The sequence below is a fragment of the Fukomys damarensis genome, unplaced genomic scaffold (assembly GCF_012274545.1).
Source record: "Fukomys damarensis isolate Sample0158 unplaced genomic scaffold, DMR_v1.0_HiC HiC_scaffold_24, whole genome shotgun sequence".
Lineage (NCBI taxonomy): Eukaryota > Metazoa > Chordata > Mammalia > Rodentia > Bathyergidae > Fukomys > Fukomys damarensis.
Window position 1 is genome coordinate 67,676,783 of NW_022900936.1, and position 21,286 is coordinate 67,698,068.

General features: G+C 41.2%; 1 protein-coding gene across 17 annotated transcripts in view; it reads left to right on the forward strand.

Annotated features, from left to right (window-relative positions):
• Positions 1 to 2,418: 2,418 nt before the first annotated feature.
• Kalrn (kalirin RhoGEF kinase) overlaps positions 2,419 to 21,286 on the forward strand; it is a 584,665-nt gene continuing 565,797 nt past the window's right edge. For 6 of the 17 annotated variants that reach the window (XM_010618178.2, XM_010618187.2, XM_010618192.2 and 3 more), the window contains exon 1: positions 2,419 to 2,686. In XM_010618178.2, the coding sequence (XP_010616480.1) occupies positions 2,620 to 2,686 (67 nt within the window). In that variant the 5' untranslated portion in view covers positions 2,419 to 2,619. The remainder of the gene's footprint in view (positions 2,687 to 21,286) is intronic. The other 11 variants (XM_010618200.3, XM_019206724.2, XM_019206728.2 and 8 more) reach the window with 2 other exon arrangements.

A 21,286-nucleotide genomic window follows, 5' to 3' on the forward strand; every position in this document is an offset into this window, starting at 1 on the left:
TCCCCCTGGGCCTGACCCAATGGATAATGCTTATATTCTTGGGTTCACTATGTATAGGGGAAGAGCTCATACAGATGTTCTTTATCAATCTTTATTCCGTTTCCCTATGAACATGAGGTTGTATGGAATGTTTTGTTCTGGATAACTAGAGGGAGTGGAACAGAGTCAGTCAGCTTCTTTCTCCAGGCCCAAGAATAGGATGTGGTCCAAAAGCTCGAGCAAATCAGTGCACCGTAATTTCTGTGTTGTCCACATAACACTGGAACCATCTGCTTCATAGTCTGACCTTCTTCCCACAGCCCCTCTTGGTCTCATCTCATGCCATGGTGGAATCCTGCCTTTTTCTTTAGAAGAAGTTACTTTGGCATTACAATAATTGGAGATACAATCCCTGGGCAGCCATAAGCTGGAGCCAAACAAAAAGATGAAAGGTTCTTCGTCGATAAATGACCATACTCAGCCCTCTGCTACTTGGAGGAACCTCCATGAGACTGCTGATGGCAAACAGGAATATTTTCCCAGGTCCTGCCCCACTGTGAGTGCTGCCAACTGTGAAAGATGTCGCATTTTGGAGGGAACTGGGCTCCAAAGATCCTACACATTATTTGACCAATTTGATGCAAATTGTCCAACCTCTAGGAACATGGGCCTGTTCCTCTGCAGACAGGGGTAGGTGATTCCCTTCCAGCAGGCCTTGCAAGGGTGCTCAGAGGCTCAAAGTAGATGATGGATGTGAAAGTACTTTGTGAACTGAAAAATACTGGCCATATTGTGAGTGATGGATTCTTTTTTTTCACAAAAGGGGAGACTGTCACCTCTCTGGAGAAAAGAGGGCTTTACATTCTTGGGTTAACTACTTGCTGCAGTCTTGTCCATTTAAGGTAATCACAAAATACTATTAACAGAGCCTCAGAGATAGCTTCTTGGGTGGTGGTGTTTGTTCTATCCCAAAGCTGCCTTTTACAAAGGAACAGTGAGGCAGTGGTGGTGCTGGGCAGGGACTAAGCAGTGCCGATTGTGGTTCTGCCTGCTTTCTCCCTTTCCTTCCTAGCTCCTGGTCCCTGGACATGCCTCCTCCCCAGTCTGAATTCGCCAGAAATCTGCAGCCTGTCATATCTTGGAGTTCCTGGGAAGAGCAGATGCTATGGGAGGCTTGCTCTAATGGAGACTATGAGGCCTAGGTTGCCAATATTTTTGTTAGGATGTGAGTATGGGCTATGCTGTACAAAAACTGTGACTGCCAGATAGCTTTTAGCCTTGGAGACTAAGGGGGTCCTTGACCTGGAGTCCCTTCAGGTTTCATTTTTGTGTGCAAGATTCTCAGTCTTTAGGGTTACAGGCTTACCATGTATGTAGCCAGCCTGCTATATGAAAGATTTTGGGAAGGGCAAAGACAGGGAACTCTGTCACCTTTCTGCAGGCTGTGGATAGTGCCCAGGGGTTGGGGCCCTCCAGTCCACTCTTTTCTCTGACATAAAAATGAAGCCACCAGGGGCACCCTGATTCCTTTTCTTGTTCATTCATTCAATTGGCAATCACTGAGCACTTGGGAAGTCCAAGGCCTACTATATTAGGGTTTCTGATGATTGAACACCGGATCCTATTTTTATGGGGTGCATGTCCAAGTAAGGGAGATGAGTAATATACAGAGGAGAAAGTGATGTGAAAACGATGGGATAAAAAGGAGGGAAGAGCAGGGAAAGCTGCTTGGATTCTGTGGCATTTGAGTTGGGTATTGGAAAATTTTGGATTTGATGCTAAGTGGGGAAGTTGGCAAAAGGTGCGGAAACAGACACAGGGAGAACCACCACGGGTGGAAGGGTGGGCACTGAAGATTCAGCAAGAGGGAGAAGGGCAGGAGGATAAGGAGAACCTTCTGTCTGCCAAATCTACCAGGAATGTCATATTCCTCCTTTGAGTCTCCAACACATGTGTGAAGCAAATACTGTTCTGTCCAGTTCACAGAGGAGGAGGTGGAGGCAAAGGAAACTGAAGTAGCTTGCTCAAGGCCAGGCAAGTATTAAACAGCAAGCAGAATTTCAGCCCATGACTGTGGGATATAGGAAGAGAGAGTCTGGAGTTTTTTCCTGGTTGTGGAGGCCTCACAGTCATGAGTGAAGTCCCTGTAGGGAGGCAGTCAGGCTTCTGGATTTCTGGACTGGCCCCAGAGTCCAGCATGGCTGAGCTTTTGGCTTTCCACACACCTTTCTTACTGGGAGAGCCACTTGCCTCTATGTGGGAAGTAGGGAAAGCCAGGATGGTGGGAGATACTGGAGTGAAATTTAAGACATGGCCTTCACTGGATTTTCATTCCCAGGACCGCCTCAAACCCTCTCTTTGTGCCCCCCCATCCTCCCCCGCATCTCCAACCTCCCCTTGGGTCCATGCGGCTCAGTCTGCACACTGCGTTGTTCTGCACTTGTTCCTTTGTTGCTGTGAAACAGGCTCCCGGCACAGTCAGCTTCTGTGTGGGAGGACCGGTGGCTGTCTCTGCAGGCAGGCATTTGCTTAGACAGGCTGCGTGTGAGTCCAGCTTCCAGCGATTCCGGCCTCCTTGAGTTGGTGGTGGGATGAGGCTCTGCCCAGGGGACTGGCTGTGAAGGATGAGTTCAGGGTGGGATGACGGACCGCTTCTGGGACCAGTGGTATCTCTGGTATCTACGCTTGCTTCGGCTGCTGGATCGAGGTATCTTCTGCGTGTGTGTGTGTGTGTGTGTGTGTGTGTGTGTGTGTGTGTGTGTGTGTGAGAGAGAGAGAAAGAGAGAGAGAGAGAGAGAGAGAGAATGAATGAGAGAATATATGAATGCAACAGACATACACAGAAAAGACAGCAGTGAAGAGTATAAGAACAAAAAGAGAGAAAAAGAAGGAATTAAGCAGCAAGTAGGAAACCCATGGAAAGTAAAGAAAGGCTGTTTTTCTGGGGACGTTTACAACCCTGCTGGGTGTGGGGAGCATGGGGCCATTTGGGGTGCAGCTGTATGATCACAGTACGATGATATTTCTTGCTAGGTTTTTCATCAGATTCAGTATCATATCAAAGACAAGTGAAGCCTTGGTTTGCTGTGTTCTCCACAGAGCATGTGAGAAACAGTGCAGGAAGAAGAATGGTCACTGTGCTGAGCAGCTGGGGGCAAACCAAAGTATACTCAAATCTCAGCTCTGCCACTGAGCTTCAGGACCCTTGGTTGATTTTTGTGGTCTTTCTGAGCTTGATACTCATCTGTGAAATAGGCATGATGGAACCTATCTACTATGGTTGCTATGGAGTCATTTAGTTCATACATGTGAAACATGTACATCATAGCTAGTGCACACAGTTGGTAAGTACTAAATGCTAAATTCCCCTTCCCGCCGCTCAGCAGCACAGAGCTACAGCACCTGTCCTGAGGGCGGCTCCCTTTGTTGATTATCTATAGTTAGAGCCAGTACACAATTTGAGATTAGTAAAAAAGAAAAGGAGAGTCAGTTTTATTTCTGAAGTTTATTGCATCTTAGTCTCTTTCACTGTTTGTGATCAAAATCTGGTAATGTCACACAAATCCAGACATTCTGTTGCAAGGAAAAGCTACTGTGAACTTTGTTTAGTAACTGATTTCTTTTTTTAGTGGTGAATTTTTTTAGTGGTGAACTTTGTTTAGTAACTGATTTTTTTTTTAGTGTTGTAAGAGCTTTGGCTCCTTTAAGAAGTTTTGGCAAGAATGAGACCAAACCCCTGGTGGGAAAGATGGTCCTGGGGAAGCCCTATGACAAACTCCAAGGTGTGTTCATCTCCATCGGGGCAGTCTCAGGTGTGCCAGGAGATCAGTGCTAACTGGAAGCAGGGAGCTACCAAGAGCAGGAGAACCAGGACCCTGATGGGGGAAAAATCAAAGATGAAGTAAACCAAACTAGTACTGCAGAAAGCAGTCTTTTACTAGCTCTGAGAAACAGACCCATGTGAGCCTGGACTTGAGATGATGGTGTTAAGAAAGGAGCAAAACTTTATAGTGGTGGAAATCACAGATTAGGGGAGAGGGAAGAATACCACTCCCTTATCTGTGTGGTCTCAGGCAAATTACTTAACTTTTCTGTGTCCCCTTTTCCTCATTTGTAAAAAGATGATGATGGCAGTCTTACCAACTTAGAGGGTTGCTGTAGGGGTTAAGTGAGAAACTACAAGTGGAATACTTATCCCAGTGCCCAGCATGTACAGTGTACTCTTTAAATGTTAGCTTTCATTACCAAGACAGTTCATTCTTACTATCCTTCAGACATCCTTGGAAAGACATATAGAGTTGGTATATAATAACCAAAAGCTGAGAAAAAGTCCAATTAAGAATTGTTGCAGGCCCAGAGATGATTTTGTGTGTATGTGAATTAAACATTTATTTGTATGTGATAAAGCTAGCATATCATACTAATTTTTAAAAGAAATGAAATGATAATATATAAGCTATATAAATAGTTTATTTTCAATTTTTATAAAATGTTTGAGTCCATGAATTGCAAACTTTGGTTCAAGTCTGGCTTTGTTACTAAGTGCCCCTGAATAAATGATTTGCCCTCATTTCATGAAACTGAAAATTGGGAATATTGATAAACTTTGGGGAAAATATATTGTTTTATTCCATGTAACAGTGTCCCATAATGAATTTATGGATTGATAGATTGACCTGTTCCTCTGGATAGCAAGGTAGATTACCAGAATTGTGTGTTCTTCTATACCTGTTTGGTTACTATGTGTGGCTTATGAAAGCTTATGGTTTTTCATATAAACAGTGTCTTTTGGGTTTTCTTAATGTGAGGCTTTAGGCTAGCAGTTCCTGACTGCATGTCTCACTGCATAGTGTATCTGATTTTTATTCTGGAAGCTGGATGTTGATGATGTTGCTCCATTCTAGTTAATGGGTATTCTGCATGTCCATTTGTCCACACTCACATCCTATTCAAACAGACGATGTGGATATGGCAACTTTAATAACTAACACTGCATGGAGAATGCACACCTTATGGACTAAACTACCTCATAAATGGTACTGAGCTAGCTCTATAAATGTTCAGTGAATGAATGAATGAATGAATAATGAATCCACCTTTCAGAGTGATGAAAAATTTCTCTTAGATCTCTATGGTAACAGAATTTAGCTCCCTTCATCTGTTTTAGAATTTTATGTCATTTTTACTTCATCATTGTTGTGCCTTATATCATCTTGAAAGTAGCAGGCCTCAAGAAAGGAAAGAATGAGATGAAAAGAGGTAGGAAATGATGTTTAGCTCAGGAAATTGAAATAATCAACAAGCTGTGTGCTTTCCTGAGTCATCTGCTTGGCTGTGACTGGAGGATAAATTAATGTGTGATTTGACACACCTAGGAAAAGGGAAGAAACAGAACACATCATGGAGCAGAAATAAACTTTACAAAGAAATAACAGTGTACACTTGTTGATTGCAGAGCAATCTTTTATCTCCCTCATCATTATTCTGCTAACAGTGGGTTTTAAAAAATAAAAGGCATCATTTTCTAGGCCTCTCCTGAACTATATGCAAGGATTTATGTGATAATAAACTGCCAGCTTGCTCAGACATTACATTTTGATGATTTGTTCTCATTAATAGCAGATATTGTTTTAAAGTGCGTGTTATTGGTTGTTTGTCAACTATGTTGACTGTGGTCTGTGCTTACAGATATTGGCTAAGGGGATGATTGTCAGGATGGGGACTGTCCATCAAAGCTCATGTAGATAGGAAGCATAAGATAAATAATGTTTAGTTGTTTTGGTATATCCAAGGGGGCCTGACAAAGTGGGGGTTTACATTTCCTTGTTTCTATGTAATGTTTTTGGTAGCTAAGGGAGAAGAATAAAAGGCTGATGTTCTTTATTCATAATGCTTCAGGCAGTGTTTCCCAGCCTGCAGGAGCAATTACACTGGTAGTCCATTAGATGATTTTAGGTGATTTAAAGATGTTGCTTGAGCTTCTCTTGCTGGCCACTGCCTGGTACATTCCAGTGGGTAATCTGCCCAATGCCTTCTACAAAGCTCTCCACTTTGTGCCTCATCTAGTACAGGTCCTCTAAGCCCTGTCTGCACCTCACTTTTCATCTTCCTACTCTAGCCTCCCTTATACTCTGCTGCTTGCCCTGCTTTAATCTCTGACCCTAGATGTCTGCTGTCTGTGTCGTTGTCCCCTCAGCCCCTGCCCCCCATGGCCTATCTCTATGCCCACTGTTCCTTTTAGGACACATCCTCATGCTACCTGCTTCCTATACTCCATTCTCTGGTGTTCCTGTTGCTCTCCAACCGGTCAGCAAGCTTCCATGCCTTCTCATTGCTGTCCTAGGCCAGTGTGCCCTCCCCTCCCTGCCCTCTACTTTTGAATGCTTTCCACCCTAGAGCAACCGCATTTTTTTCCTGCCTTTTTATGCCATTACCCTCTATCCACATATTTCTTTAAAAAATAAATTTAAGTAAAAAATGGAGTCATTTAAAACAATACCAAAGAAATCACAGCATAAGAGGCATGTGTTGATGGTGAAAATGGTTATAAAAATACAAAAATGACTAATTATTGGAAAATCTAAGTGATAGATTGAATTTACAACATAGGCTTTAGGCTGATAATTTCTTCTTGGTGCCCTGTCCACATTCCTGTGGCTACCATAGTTGCTTGGAATTCTGAACCAGAAGTCGGCTGATTCTCATCCTTCAGTGTATGTCACCATCACTGGGAACTCTTAGAGAGCACAATGTCCACATTCTCCCTTTCCTTCCTCCTCCAACAGATTCCATTAGGATTACTTGGAAAGGAGCTGGGCACTGACCAAATTGAAGAGCTCTGTAGGTGATGCTAATGGCAGCCATGGTTGGATCTGCTTGTTGGCTATCCTTTAATGTGATACCAGAGAGTAAAGACAACATGTCTTGGGGGCAAAATAACAAAATAAATTAGATAACTGGTTACTATGTGAGAATAGTAAACACAGGAGTAAGGACAGGAATGTATTGAGGCACAAAGTGCAAAAAAAATTATTTGGGTACAATTTATGCAACTTTCTTTAGGAATTACATACAACCATTTTTCATCACAACTTAACTAAACTTTGGCTTTTATTTATATTACCAGAAAAAAATTTTTACCTGCCTTCAAGGAGGTTGTCTGGTCAAGATTGCTTTGGGTTTATAGCTCTCAGTTCTGGATGCCTGAGTTTTGGACATAGGGATGGTAAGAAACCTTTTCTTTCTTGCTTAATGTAGCTCTTACTAGACAATAGGTGGATGTTGACCATATTCTGTTAGAGGCAGAGAAAAGAAAATCCTTTTCTTCCTTCAGGAGAGATGGAAGGGAGATAGAGAGAATACCTGTCCACATGCTTCAAGGTATTGGGCTTTACTTTGGCCAGGAATCTACTTGGGTTTTCACTAAAGTCTACCTCTCCCCAGTTGATCATCTATTGTCTCAACCTTCAAATGTGCCAGACATTCTAATCCAAGGATTGATTTTGCCCAGGTGCATTGCAGGGTCAAGAATGTAGTTGAACCATATGGACCTGATTATTAGGGCTCTCTGATCTTTGTGTTTGCCTCTCTTCAGTCTTGTCTTTACCATGCTTATGGCCTGTTTCTGGTCCCTAGTTTCACTCACTGACACATGCCCTGTCTTTGAGTTGCTTGCTTCTCTGTTGTCTGCACAGCACTGGCCATGGGGGTCATTCTGCTTAGAACACCTGTTAGGACTGGTTGCTGCCCTGCCATGGGCTCTGAATACTCACCTTGGGATGGCTTGCCCTGTTCTTGTAACTCTTGCCTACGGGTGATGAATATGATGTGAGGCTTCTTAGGTTCCATTTTTGTGACTTGTTTTTTCCCTCCTGTAGTCAGTGGGTAAAAGAAGAGGAAAGCACATAGTGTGTGTATGAAGAGTACATAGAATGATTTTCCTGTGTTGGATTTCTCTAAGTAGAGAGGTTTAGGCTGTAATTATCTTTCCACTTGAGCTGAATATTCTCATAAGAAAGAAGTTATTTTAACTTAGGTTTTAACTGGTTTTTGGTGCAAGACCACTTTCAGAAAGGACCAGACCTCTTTTCTAATAAAGATTGAAAATATGACTACCTGAAATAGCATCACAGAACAATTCTGTTATTGTACATCAGAACCTCCTCAATAACCTTCACCTTTTTTTGTACTTCCTCTCAAAATGACTGAACCCTCACCACCCCTTCTTACAGATAGTTCACATTCTTCCCTTCCATGGAAAGCTCCCCTAACTAAAAATACCTGGTTGTGTTCAGAAACATGAACACATGTACAGGGCCAGTGTTCAGTGATTTCCATCGTGCTCCTGTGGGTGGATTAATACATACCCCAAGGGTTGTTGTGAGGAGTGACAAGAACCTAGCACTGGAAGTGCTCAGTATGTGTGTACTTGTCCTCCTAGATTTCTGTAGCTAGTAGGGAACTTAGTGGTGTTTAAAGGCCCATTTCCTTCCCTGAGAGTGAGCATCCCTGAGGGTAGGCCCTCACCCCTACCATCCTTTTGTATTTTCACCTACATACCCAGTTCAAGGGTGTATCCTAAATGGAAACCTAATAAATAACTTTGGCTGAAAGTATATATACTCTCCAGAAATGGCTTAACATAGTATTGTTAAGGAATTAAGAAGAGAGTGGTGTTGTTTTAATAATTTCAAATATCTTACTTCCTGTGGTACTTATTGTTCTTCTCTGAGATAGGTTACTTTGGTTCCCATTCACAGATGGGAAACAAAGTTATAGAGGTTAATTACTTTGCTAAAGCCATATAACTGCTTAGGGAAAAGCCAAACTATATCCAAGATTCTGGACTCCCATCTAGTATGTCTAGTCTCCTATACTCACTGTCATACAGGTTTTAGAGACCCTCATCCATTGTCTCTTCCGCACGCATGTTGAACTGGGTGTCTAGCCATCTCCCTTGTCATCAGATGGTAGAGTATATCACTGAGATGTCTTGTCTGTGGTGAGATCACCAGACATGATGTATCTAGGCCAAGTCCTGGGGGAAGGACACTGATAGCTTCTCTGTAAGGTCCTGGAGTGGGGTTTCTGTCCAGTGGGGTGGAGGTTAACACAATGCAACAACGGCGAGCAGAACTGTGCTTCGCTGGGTGTGGCATGGCCTCCCAGGGCCTGTTCTTCTGTTGAGGCTTATTAGTGATCACTGAGCACAAAGGGCCAGTGGGAGATGGTCAGAAAGCCATCTGAATTCCCAACTATGGTGATTCTTATCAAAGAAGCTGTCAAAACAGTAAATATTGTTCCTGTTAGTGGCATTAGAAAAATTACATATTAGTAATGGTGAACCTTTTAAGACTGAGGGCCCAAACTGCAACCCCAAACCCACTTATTATGGTAAAGTGCCAGTACTGCAATTAACCTGAATGTTGAAGTTTTAGTTTATAAAAACAACTTTACATTAATATCTTTTGTCTAAACACATCTCTGCTAAATGTTAGATATTAAAGAATTTTCATAAGAAAATTCAAAGCTAAGATCTTGTGCTAATACAAGTGAATATATTTAAACTCACAGCCAGTCCAAGCAAATATATACATATCCTTGGCAGTGTACCGACCAGCTAAGCAAAAGTTCCTCTTGGAATATAGTCACAGCTCCTAACATCATCCATTGCCTGGGGCCACTACTACATTTGATGCTTGACTGCTGGGGTGATGTTGCGATGACTTGGTTCACAAGCCGACAGAGAGGGTTCTACGTGCCCGCAGAGGCATGCTTGCCACAGGTTTGTCGCCACTGGGATATGTAACAGCCCTGGATTCTCAGGAGTTTCAAATTCCTGGAAGGATCATAAACGACCAAGGATCGACAGGAATTCTCTAGGTCTCTTATGGCCCCTCTTTGCAATTATGGATCATCTAATGAGTAAGATATCTTCTAGCTCTAACATTTCATGGTCCCATGAAGACAACACCTGCCACATCTACAAAATGTATGACTGTAACACCTACAGTGTACCTGTGTGATGCCACAAGGCTTTATTTCATGTTGAGCTGCTCAATGAATGTGTGAATCTATAAAAGGGAGAAGTAATTTGGTTTGAATGAAGAAATGCTCATTCATTCAATAAATATCTTCTGAGGCCTACCATATGCTTTGCTCTATTTGGAGCTTTGAGAGTAGAGAATTGAAGAATATAGTGTTCTTGTCTTCACAAAGTTTTATCCTCTAGTCAGGAAAATAGACCATAACAAATAACACAATGATAAAATGACAGGTAGAATAAAAAGGAGAGAACTGACTCAAGCTTTAGTAGTTCTTAATTATGAGGATGGAAATCAGAGAATACAGAGCATGCTTAGGGAATGACAACGGAACCAGGCTGCCTAGAGCATCTGTGCAGTTAGAGTTGAAGGAGTTTGGAGAGGCTGAGGACACTTTATATAGATTCGTTTTCACATGTCATGTTACATGTAAATGGTGGCAGGGTAAAAGCATTTTATTTGGAAATGTGTTGAACAGTACTCATGCATGAGACTAGGTGGTGGAAATGCAAAGAAGCAGAACCTAGGATGCCGCAATCAAAGGAGAGAGTCAGGTGCATGAAAAGTGTTTTACAACAACATTGGCAAGTGAAATTAGCAAGGCCTGCTTAGGAGGACAGAATAGTTAGTTGCTCATAGGAGTCAGAGTAATATCTTTTCAGAATATCTGATACTTCAGTTCAGGCATGTAGGGATGAATAGGAATTTGGTGAAAAGGGTGTTGTCAGCCCATCAAGTCAGTAAAGCATGGACAGAGATACAGAGAAGGTTGACGGGGATGCATAGCTAAAGAGAAGGCGTTCAATGGATGTGCAAGGTAACACACAAGGAGAAGTTACAGGAAACTCCTGAGCACAAGAGTCTGTTGCTGGTAATGGTCTTTAAAGGTGAATCTGAATACACAAGAAGAACTGGAGAAAAGAAAACTGGAAATGAAGACAAGAGTAGGTTTATGGAAAGGAAGGAAGAGGAGGATGTGTGAGATGATGTCAGAGCAACAGGAATGTCTTATGTCTCATATTGAAGGATAGTGGAAAAGCCCATGTTTAGGTTTGACTGGAGGAGTGGTAATAGTTATACTAAAAGTTCAAAAGGGGAAGTTGGATTGATGGTGTCGAAAAAGCGATGTAGAATCTTTGAGTTTTAGATCACAAAGTATCCAGTTCCTTCATGCAATTGAAATATGACTGTGATTCTAGGGAACAGCTGGGCTAGGAGATGCATGATTTTGAGTCTTCTGCCTAGAAGTGACAGTGTAATGGATATTAGTTCAGGAAAGATAGTATAGAGAGAAATGAGAATAATGTAGATGATCTCTGAAAAGTGTTGACATAGGAAAGCAGGATCTGAGAGACGAGAAGAATATTCCTTAATGACAGGGTTGTGGCTTATGTCTACATGTCCCCCAAAGCCTCACGCAGTCTTTTTCAAAGGTAGTTAAATCTGGAATGTGTGATGCAATTACTAAACTACTATACATGAGTGACTGTTTTGGTACCACCCTAATCTTGGTAGTCTGAATAAGATAAAAGGAGCAGAAAGTCATTGTTAAACCCTCTTGTTGCTTTTGCTGTCTTCAATCACCATGAACTGTTGCTGCCCTGCCACCCTGCCTTGGAGCCAGCCGACTATGGACTGAAACCCCTTCTCCCTCTAACTTTGGATGTTGGATATTTTGTCTCAGTAACAAGAGATGTAACTAACACAGGCAATAAGAGAACTAAATCAATAATTTCATGAGAACAGAGAAAAGGGGGCAATTAGGGATCCCCATGTGCTGGAAGATGGCACAATGTTGAAGATTTTGGTGACAGAAGGCATTGGTGACTACTTACAGTATTGTTTCAGTGGCTTTACCAGGAGAAACCAGATTGTAGTGGGAGGAGGTGGTAAGGACGAGACAGCAGCAAGCACATATTGTTTGCTTGAGAAATTTGTCAGAAAATGTGAGGTAAAAATAGAGTGGTGGTTGGCGGGATATTAGGATCAAGTGATGGCTTTGTTAAAGAAGGGAGGCCTGAATGAATGTGTTTGAGGCTGGGGAAGATGACCAGTGATGGAAGTTTGAAAATGATGAGCAGAAATGGATTTGTTAACCCATTCAATAAATATACATTGGGCAATGACAATGAATCCAGGCATCCCAAATCTGCGCTTTGTTTTTGAGAATACAGCATGAATAAGGCATGAAATCTTCATGAAGTTTACATTCTGGAGAACAAGGCAGACAATATACAAGTCAAGCAACAGTTGAATTTGTAATAACAGCTTGTGATAAGTGCTGTAAAGCGTGGCAGTGGCCCGGAGGAGGTAGAACAGGTTGGATAAAGAGTGCGGATGGAAGTGGTAGACCAGAGGAGGGGAAATATTTCCTCTGTTGGAAGAAAGTAGGAGTGCTTAGAAAATGATTCTTTAAGTAGTATAAAGAAAAGTGAGGACATATAATTCAGATGGTCTTGGTATTTTTAAGCAGAGGGTCAAACCATATCATAGGCTGAGAGTGGAATAGTGGGCTAGTTCAAGACCTTGGATGATAGGTCCTTATCTGCATCACTAAAATCTCCAACAACTCTGCAATCTAGAGGACAATTTTCTCATTGTGTGGATGAGGTAACTGGAGGTGGACAGAGAGGATCCATGACTAGAAAGTTTGAGAATAAAAGGGAGTATTACCTGGACACTCTACCACTGAGTACATCTCCAAAGGCCAGCTCAGAGAGGACTGTTGATACAGTCAAGAGACTAGTTTCATCTCTCTCTTTTCCTAGGCTGTGGTTGACTTCTAATTATTTTGCCTCAGCAAACTGTCCAGAGATTCAGCTGAAAGGTGTAATCAGAGAAGACTGGGGCATGATTAGGTAAAAAAGAAAGTGAATTTACCAGGTCATAAGATGATATTGGGGCAAACAAGATCAGTAGTCAATGAAGAAGTTTGTATTTCTTGTTTTCTTAATGTATATACTTGTATCCCAGCAAAACGAGAGAGTAAGAAGAGTCCTCTCACTTAAGACATGAGGAAACTGAGGCCCAAAGAGATCATTTGACTTGCCAGTCATACAGTTAAATGATGGCTGAACCACTTGTGAAGTCAGGGGAAAATAAAAACGACTCCCAAGCTAGGCCTTGTTTCATTGTATTCCCTTGTAGTTTTAACCTAGTGTTATCCCCTTTAACATACTCAGTAGTCTTGTTGTGGTAATTGTATGTGGAAGAATGGGAAAACTGGGGAATTAATGGATTTAAGGTGTGTCTAGTTTGGATTTAGTCTTATAAGTCTCTAATCAAACATTTTAAGAAGGCACAAAAGCAAGATTGTGTTTCTCAATTTTTCCGTGTTATTATCATGAAGATGTGTTAGACTTGGAAGTGGCACCTCCTGGCTCTCCCTTGCTACTGCAGAATTGTGCTCTAAAGAACCCTGCTGAGGGCAAAGACAGAGGATTGTCTTTCTTATAAACCCAGGAGAAGAGTTGGCGTGGGGCTTTTAATCTACATTCATGCTAACATTCTGTTAGATGGGGATAATGAGCTCCATATTTCATACACTATTTTAAGCCTGTCTCAAAATAAAATAGGGCCAGGGGTGGAGGAAGGAGGTAAGTCTTGGAGACAAAATGGCATGGTTTACTCATCAGTGTTTTCATTTTAATGATCCCAAACCCAGTACAAGTCCCTGAGTGACGCTGTAATGGAAACCACATTTTTTTTTTCCTGTTGCAAGTTTCAGGACGAACACAGCCAAATGTTTTAAGACATAATTAAGGTTACAAACTCTCATTCCTGGTAATAAACAGACCCTTCACTCAGGAGCTGTAGCTAGAGACAGTGTGGTTAGAAAGCAGTTGAAATTAGAGATATTTCTTCCACTGGTCCCTGGCCCACCATAACTTCTGTTGGGTGCCCTCCTTCACCATCCGTTTTTCTCTCCTTTCCTCTTCACTGCACTGCTGCCCAGGCCAAATAAATACATAAATACAAACAAACAGACAAACCCTGGTGTTGACTCCTTCCCTGGCATAGGGAGAGAACCCCTGATGAGGGCTGCTGTGTCTGCAGGAGGCTGCACTGGGCTGGTGGAGGCAGCACATGCAGAGCAGGAAGGGGAGTAAAAGGAGCCTGCCAAACACATGGGGTATTGAAGGTGGGAGAGGGATAGTGGCATTGCTAGATATGGAAAGATGTAGGGAATGTTCTGCAAATTACAGGCTGGAAAATCCACCTCATAGGATCTTAGGGACCTAAGAGAGCAAGGCAACCTCTTCTCCTGTGTTTGGATATAGTGAAATGAGAGCTCTGTCAGTTTAGGTCTCCTTTGCCATGGAAAGGTTTCTGAACCTGCAAAGATCAAAGTTAAGAAACTTGGCAACCCTATCTAGAGTACCTGGAGTATAAAAAAATACAAGGAGCCTCTAGTGCATGTCAGCAAAATCTGTTTGGCCAATTACAGTCTAATCTTATCCTTATAGGGAAGGCTCTGGTTACCATAAGAGACAAAGAAAGGGCTAGGATATTTCCCACTCTCGTTACCTTGGTCTCATACTCTGCCTCTACAGAAAATGACTCTGGAATGGACTGGATGAGACCCAGTTGGGCATTCTGCTTTTATGTGTAGAGACCCTATCCCTGCCACATTTCTGTTCTTACTACTTCCTCCCCCCTACCAATGGGCAAAGTCATGTTAATAATCTTTAGGGAGATGTATTAATACATTTTTTATTAATCCAATAGCAATAGTTAAATATCTCTCTGGGTCTCAGTTTCCTCATTCAGAGAACCAGGATCATATCTATGGTAGTTATTAGTGGCGTTCAGTAAATGCTCCCAGTTCTCCACCTCTGGGCACACAGTAAGGTTGCACTTTCACACACCTTTGGCCACGTAACTTTCTTTGGCCAATGAAATGTGAGCAAAAGTTAGCCGCTTCATTCCTGAGTGGCAGCTTTAAAAGCCAATATATTATTTAATTCGTCCCTCTACTGTTTTATCAATTGTAGAACCTTTGTTAGGATAAAGCTGCCATGTGCCTGGGATTGTGAGTGCCTGTGATGTACACTACCCTTTGCTGAATTGCATTGAACTTGTAGTATGAGCAAATATTAATCACCTTTTCTTTTATCTTCCGAGATTTTGGGGTGGTTTATATCTATAAGTTATCCAGACTGATATATAAATCTCATGAGCTTTGTGGGGAGTTACACAAAATTAAAATACTGTATATGTAATAGTACATATCAGGCATTCAATAAATGGTATCTGTTTTACTCTGTGAGTATCATTTAGAATGCTTTTGGCTGCAGATAACAGAACCCTAACTCTAAATGGCTTAAGTATTAAATGTATTTTTCTGTCTTGTCCTCCTGTTTTAAGAATTTTAGGAGTCAGGCAGTTAGATTAGTGGCTCAATATTATCACTATTTTTTTTTTATTTAGTCAGTTTGGATTCATTAGATTTCTTACATCTGTAAGATGTTACAATTTATTAGTTTTGGAAAATCTTTAACCATTATCTCTGTTTTTTCTTTTCTCTTCTTTTGGGATACCAATTGATTGTATGCTGAAATTTCTCACTGTATCTCCCACCCCATTAAATTTATTGGTACATTTTAGGTATACAGTACAGTTACATTCATCATTGGAATCTCATACCTTTATATGATGTATCTTGGTTCTTATTTTTTCACCGTACCCCTGCTAACCCTTCACCCCCTCCACACTTCCCTATTTACAAAGACTGTTTCCATTTTTTCCCTTCTTTCCTTTCCCCTACCCTTCCCACTTCCCCTACTCCTTTAGCTCTTTTCTCCCTCTATCACATTATCAATTATACAAGTTGAACCTTATTTACACTTTTAGTTTTTCACACCAGAGAAACTATTTGGTATTTATACATGTGTGTCTTATTTATTTCACTTAAGAGTATGGCCTCAATATGCATCCATTTACCTATAAATGACTCTAGTTTCCCATTCTTTATGGCTGAGTACTACTCCATTTTATAGAAAAGCCACATCTTCTTTATCCAGTCTCCAGTTGACGGGCAATTGTCTCACTGTATCTTCTATATTTCTTTGTATTATATCTATATTTTTCATAATTTTAGCTCTGATTCAGTCTAATTTCTTTTTTTTGGGAGGGATTGAACTCGGGACCTTGTGCTTGCACTTGCAAGTTGGGCAACAGCACCACTGAGCTAAATCCCTGGCCTGCGGTCTAATTTCTTATACTCTACCTTCCAGTTTATTAATTTTCTATTCAGCTATGTCTAATCTGCAGTTAAACATATGCATTGACTTCTTAATTTCAATGATTGTATTTTTCAGTTCTAGAATACCTTTTTAATTCTTTAAAGTTTTATGAAAAAGCTTGCCTTTAATTTCTTTGAACATAATAAGAATATTTGTTTTATAGTTTCCTTGATAGTGCTAATATCTGAGATCTTTGTGGGTCTGTTTCTCTTTATTTATTTCAAGATTTATCAAGTAAAAATAAGGATATTTAACCTGTACCATCTGATGTTTCAATGTATATGTATGCATTATAAAATAGTACCACAAATATAGATCTGTTTCAATAGTATGCTAATCTTGATGAGTCTTGCTCATGGAGTGTTTTTTTCCTTTGTGTCTGGTTACCTTTGACTGTATCCTGGTCACTTTTTCTTTTTTTTTTCTTTTTTTTTTTTTTTTTTTTTTTTTTTTTTTTTTACATTCTTCCTATTTCTTGCAGAGTGGCAAATGCTCCCAGTGGAAAAAAAAGCTGCTTTGTGTTTTGAGTCTACCTCTTTGTATTCACAACTTCTAGGTTTTGGCTAATAATTTTTGTTATTTTATGAGCTCTTTAATGCTTTTAAGAGCTTAATCCAGGACCCCAATTCCTTGAAGCCTAGAATGGCAACTTTCTTCTGCAAGTTCAGTTCCACCTTAGTCGAATCCTTGAGATTCCTTGGATTCAGGTTACAGGCTAGTGAGCTTTAAGATTGCATGTAGATGGTTTATTTCTAGGCTACATTTACTTTGAGGGTAAAGCCCTTCCCTGGGAGCAAGTTTAGCTTAGAGTGGACATTATATGAGTCCCCTCTTAGGCAGGCCTTGAACTTTGATTTCTGCTCCCTTCATTCCTTCTCATTGCCAAAAGCATAGCCTAGTTTTTCTACTGTTTCTTGCCGGTCAGCACATCCTCTCAGGGCAAAAGCTGCTTTGTGTTCTGGGCCCATCTCTTTGGATTATCTACTTCTCCTAGGTTTTGCCTTGTAAGTCCTTGTTAAATGTATTAGTTCTTTAATGCTTCTAGGCAGATAAAAACAAACATTTAAGGTTTGTCCTTGGTGAGAGGGTTGACCCTCTCACTTTGCCTGTCATTACAAGAAATGGAAGTTCCAAGGCCTCAATTCTTGGTGTCTTTCCATTCTATTATCCTTGTGGTCCAAGATGACTGCCATAACTCCATACATTACATACAGAACTGACAACTGAAAGCTTGTTTCTTCATGCACAAATTTACATAGTTCTCTTTAAAAGAAAGAAAACCTTTCTCAGATGTCCTTCAGAAGATTTTTCTTCTTGAGTCAAAGGCCATAATTTCCCCAGAAATTCCTAAGCAAGTCACTAGAAGGGCATGTAATTTCCAAGTCTAGTATATGTAATAGCCCTTCACATGAGGAGTTGGCAGTTGTCTTTGTTTCTCCTAAAGTTCATGAATGCTTGATTTCTGAACAAAATATAGGTTCTATAAACAAGAGGAAAGGAGTAAATAGCTACCAGCTAGGAACCAGTTATGTCTGTCACAGTCTGTGCTCAGGTAGGGCTAAGAATTACAAAATACAGTCATGTTTTTGTCTTACCTATCAACCTACATACTCTGAATGATGCAAGAAACCTAACAGATTACTCTGAAATAATGGGAGGCATATTCCTCAAAAGTACATATTATAACTTAACAACTCTAGAGATTTGGGGTAGCCTATGATCAAAATGTAATAAATTTATTTAATAAAAATATTCAAAAATAAAATGTAGAAAGAGTAGCTTTGTTAGATATTTACTCTCAAAAGTCTAATTACATTACAAATTACTATTTCTTTCAGAGCACAGTACCCACAAACTAATGCATCTGATGTATATAACTCCACTGAGTGAGCTGGTTTCCTCTAAGCATTCTTAGTAGAAGTTGACTGTAGCTTTCATAACAAGGTTGAAGAATCCTCTTTGGAAACATGGGTATCACTTCCCCAGCAGGGCTGGGAGGCTATCCTTGCTCTAATATACAAGTAACTATCCTTGGTAACCAGATTAGCAGGACATGGAAAGTAAGTTCTGAGGGTACCAAAGACAGTCTTTTCTGAATGCTGGCTTGCTCTCTTGCCTTTCAGAAACCAATTGAACTCCACATCCTCCCTTTGAGACAAGAGGTCTTAGAGGAAAAGAGGAGTTCCAATTCTTGAACACTAGCCTTCCATAGGTTTAGGATCCATCTTCCCTCCTTCTCTTTTCCATATCCCATATCTATGACTTGACCTCATCTTAGAAGCTCCTCTTTTATCAGTCCCTCACTTGCAATAGATTGGTAGCTCTTGGAAGTCCCTCAAGAAAAATTCCCAAAGAAGGGCCCAGGGATTTGGCTCAGAGGTTCCGCTGCCTGCCTCACAAGTGCAAGGGCCCTAGTGTGATCCCCGGTACCCCCCCCCAAAAAATGCCCAAAGAAGATACATCAGTCTGGTTAAAAATATGTGAGGGGTGATATTTTTGGTCATGGAGAGCAGAGTGCAGCTGTGTTTTAAATATGCAGGGACAAATAGGGTGAAGGTGAGTTGAAAGTACCCCTACATGTAGATTCTGTTCTCTTTTTTTAATCCTCACACCATTTTATCCTTCAACTCCATAGTTAAAACTATTGCTTTACCTGACTCAGATCTTTTGAAAATGAAAGTAAACCTAGAACTTAATAAAATTTGGATGTATTGAGCCCAGTGGTTAGGCTTATTTTGTGCATTAACTTGCTTTTTAGGCAGTATGCTGAAAAGTTAGGTATGAGGCAGCTTTGACTCAAAATGGCCTGTATTAGCTTACAACTCCCTCACTTAATACTGTGTGACATTGTGTCACTTGGCCTCTTTAGTTTCTTCATGACAATATCATGTTTACCTCCCAGTGTTAGTATAAGTAATAAATGTTATGTGCATTAAATATTAATACACATTAGCTATTAATTCTTAACCCACACTGGATAAGAGAAGCGTGGTGGCATGGTTAAGAGGGGACTTGGGGCCTGAGTAGGCAGGCTGTTATAAGTGCATGTCAGGACTGGATGTTGAGAGAATACAGTAGAGCTCAGTTGGGGGAGCAGAGTAAAAAAACAACTTCCGGTTGAACAGAATAAAAAAACAGTTTAAAGTTTAGGCTGAGGCCCTGGGGACAAACTTCAGTCTCAGCTGCCCTGTGTGCTTGATTGTTTCTAACTGGAGTGAAGCTATCAGTGTCCTTTTAAGCCCTGCCTTTTTACCTTGAGGCTTCTGGCCAGGAAGCTGTACTTGGCATCCTCTGAGGAGGCAGTTTCCAATGCTGGCTCAGCCAGCTAAGCTCAAGGTGCTTCCTGCCTCACTGGAGTTCCACTATGTAGATTAAGGGTTTGAATGAACAGCCCAGAATAGTGGACACACTAATTGACAGGGATTCAAGGCTTCAGCACTAATAAATCTTGAGGCCCTGGGTAGTATCTACCAAAATCCATTTGTATTGACCTCTTTGGGAGAGAAGGGTCCAAGAGGTGAACGTCAGTCTCAGCCATGCGAGGAAGAGATTGAGATACTGGGGTCCTGGGAGGTACTGGAAGGGTAGAAGAATAGGCACTGGGCAGAAGTTTTAAAAGGAGGAGGAAGGTAAGAGAAAAGGGTTTTCATCTTTAAGTAGTAAAAGGAGTTGTAGTGAGCTCTTTACCACTTTAACCCAGAGGGGACAGCCCAGGCCTGAAGCAGATTAGAAGAGCATTTATGTCAGAGGTAAAATGTAACTTCAGTCTGCAATGTGGCCACTGTCGATATTTGGACATGTCTTGGCTGTTTCATCTGAGAGCAAGCACCAGTGGTGCTTGATGGATTTGATTGGGAAGGAGAAATGGATTTTGGGGAGACCACAAACCCTAGGCTTGCATCTGAGTCTTGAGGAAAGGAGCACTACCACAATTGAAGGAGCTGTTTAGATGGTGGTTCTTTGTGACCCATGGGGACAGATGATGCTAATCTTGTGAAGACATAGTGGGGAAGATGGACTTAGGTTCCATGATCCTGGTGCCATAAAGATTCCAGCAGTGCAGGCTGTTTAGCACTTGGAGTGCTGGAGATTTGAGGGGCCTAGAGCCTGAACAGATGCTGGTGTTGGCAGAGAGGATGCTTTGGGCAGGGATAGCACAGGGGAGATATGTTGGGGATCCTGGACACAGTGGGGCAAGACTTTTTAGGAGCCAAGGCTCAGGTGAGGAAAAAAATCAGACAGTGAAATTTGAATTGCCTTTTGCCTCTGTTAAGGGTACTACTTGTCTGGCAAAGATTAGAAAAATCAAATTATAGAATAAACATTTCTTCTTGCCATGAGGTAGTATCCTTATTTAATGAATATTTACTGAATACATGCACAGGACCTATTATGAACATGAATAATACAGGCAGAGTATTTATGTTCATCAGATTATAATTAATAGAAAGGACACTCATTTGGAAAATGCCTTGGATAGAGAAGAAGAAAAGAGTTCCTGTTGTGGCCTTGGCCTTGAAAAGCCTTAAAGCAGTAATGGCATATCTGTTAGAGACCAAGTGCCAAATTGCAACCCCAAACCCACTTATTTATCACAAAGTGCTGACACTGCAATTAAACCTGAGTATGGAGGTTTTAGTTTAGAAAAAATAACTCTACATTAACATCTTTTGTCTTAAAAAAAACCCCACAATGACACATGTGCCATAGGTTTGCCACCACTGCCTTAAAGGATAGGTAGAAGCTGGGCTTGTGGTGATGGGGCAGAGTGGCAAGGAAAGGGAAAGTTTAGGAAATGTCTTTGTGTGGAGGACATGTGTCTGCATTGTGTACCTTTGTGAAGGGTTCTTGGAATAATGAGAGAGAGAGAGAGAGAGAGAGAGCAAAACCTTGGCTGGTTGAGCTTCACAACCCAGGGCACAGACAGGATTTTATTCAATAGTCAGTGATCTGCCATTGGGAGATTTTGAGCAAGGAAAGTAACTTGATCAATCCTTTCCTGTCCCTGGCTGAGGTCAT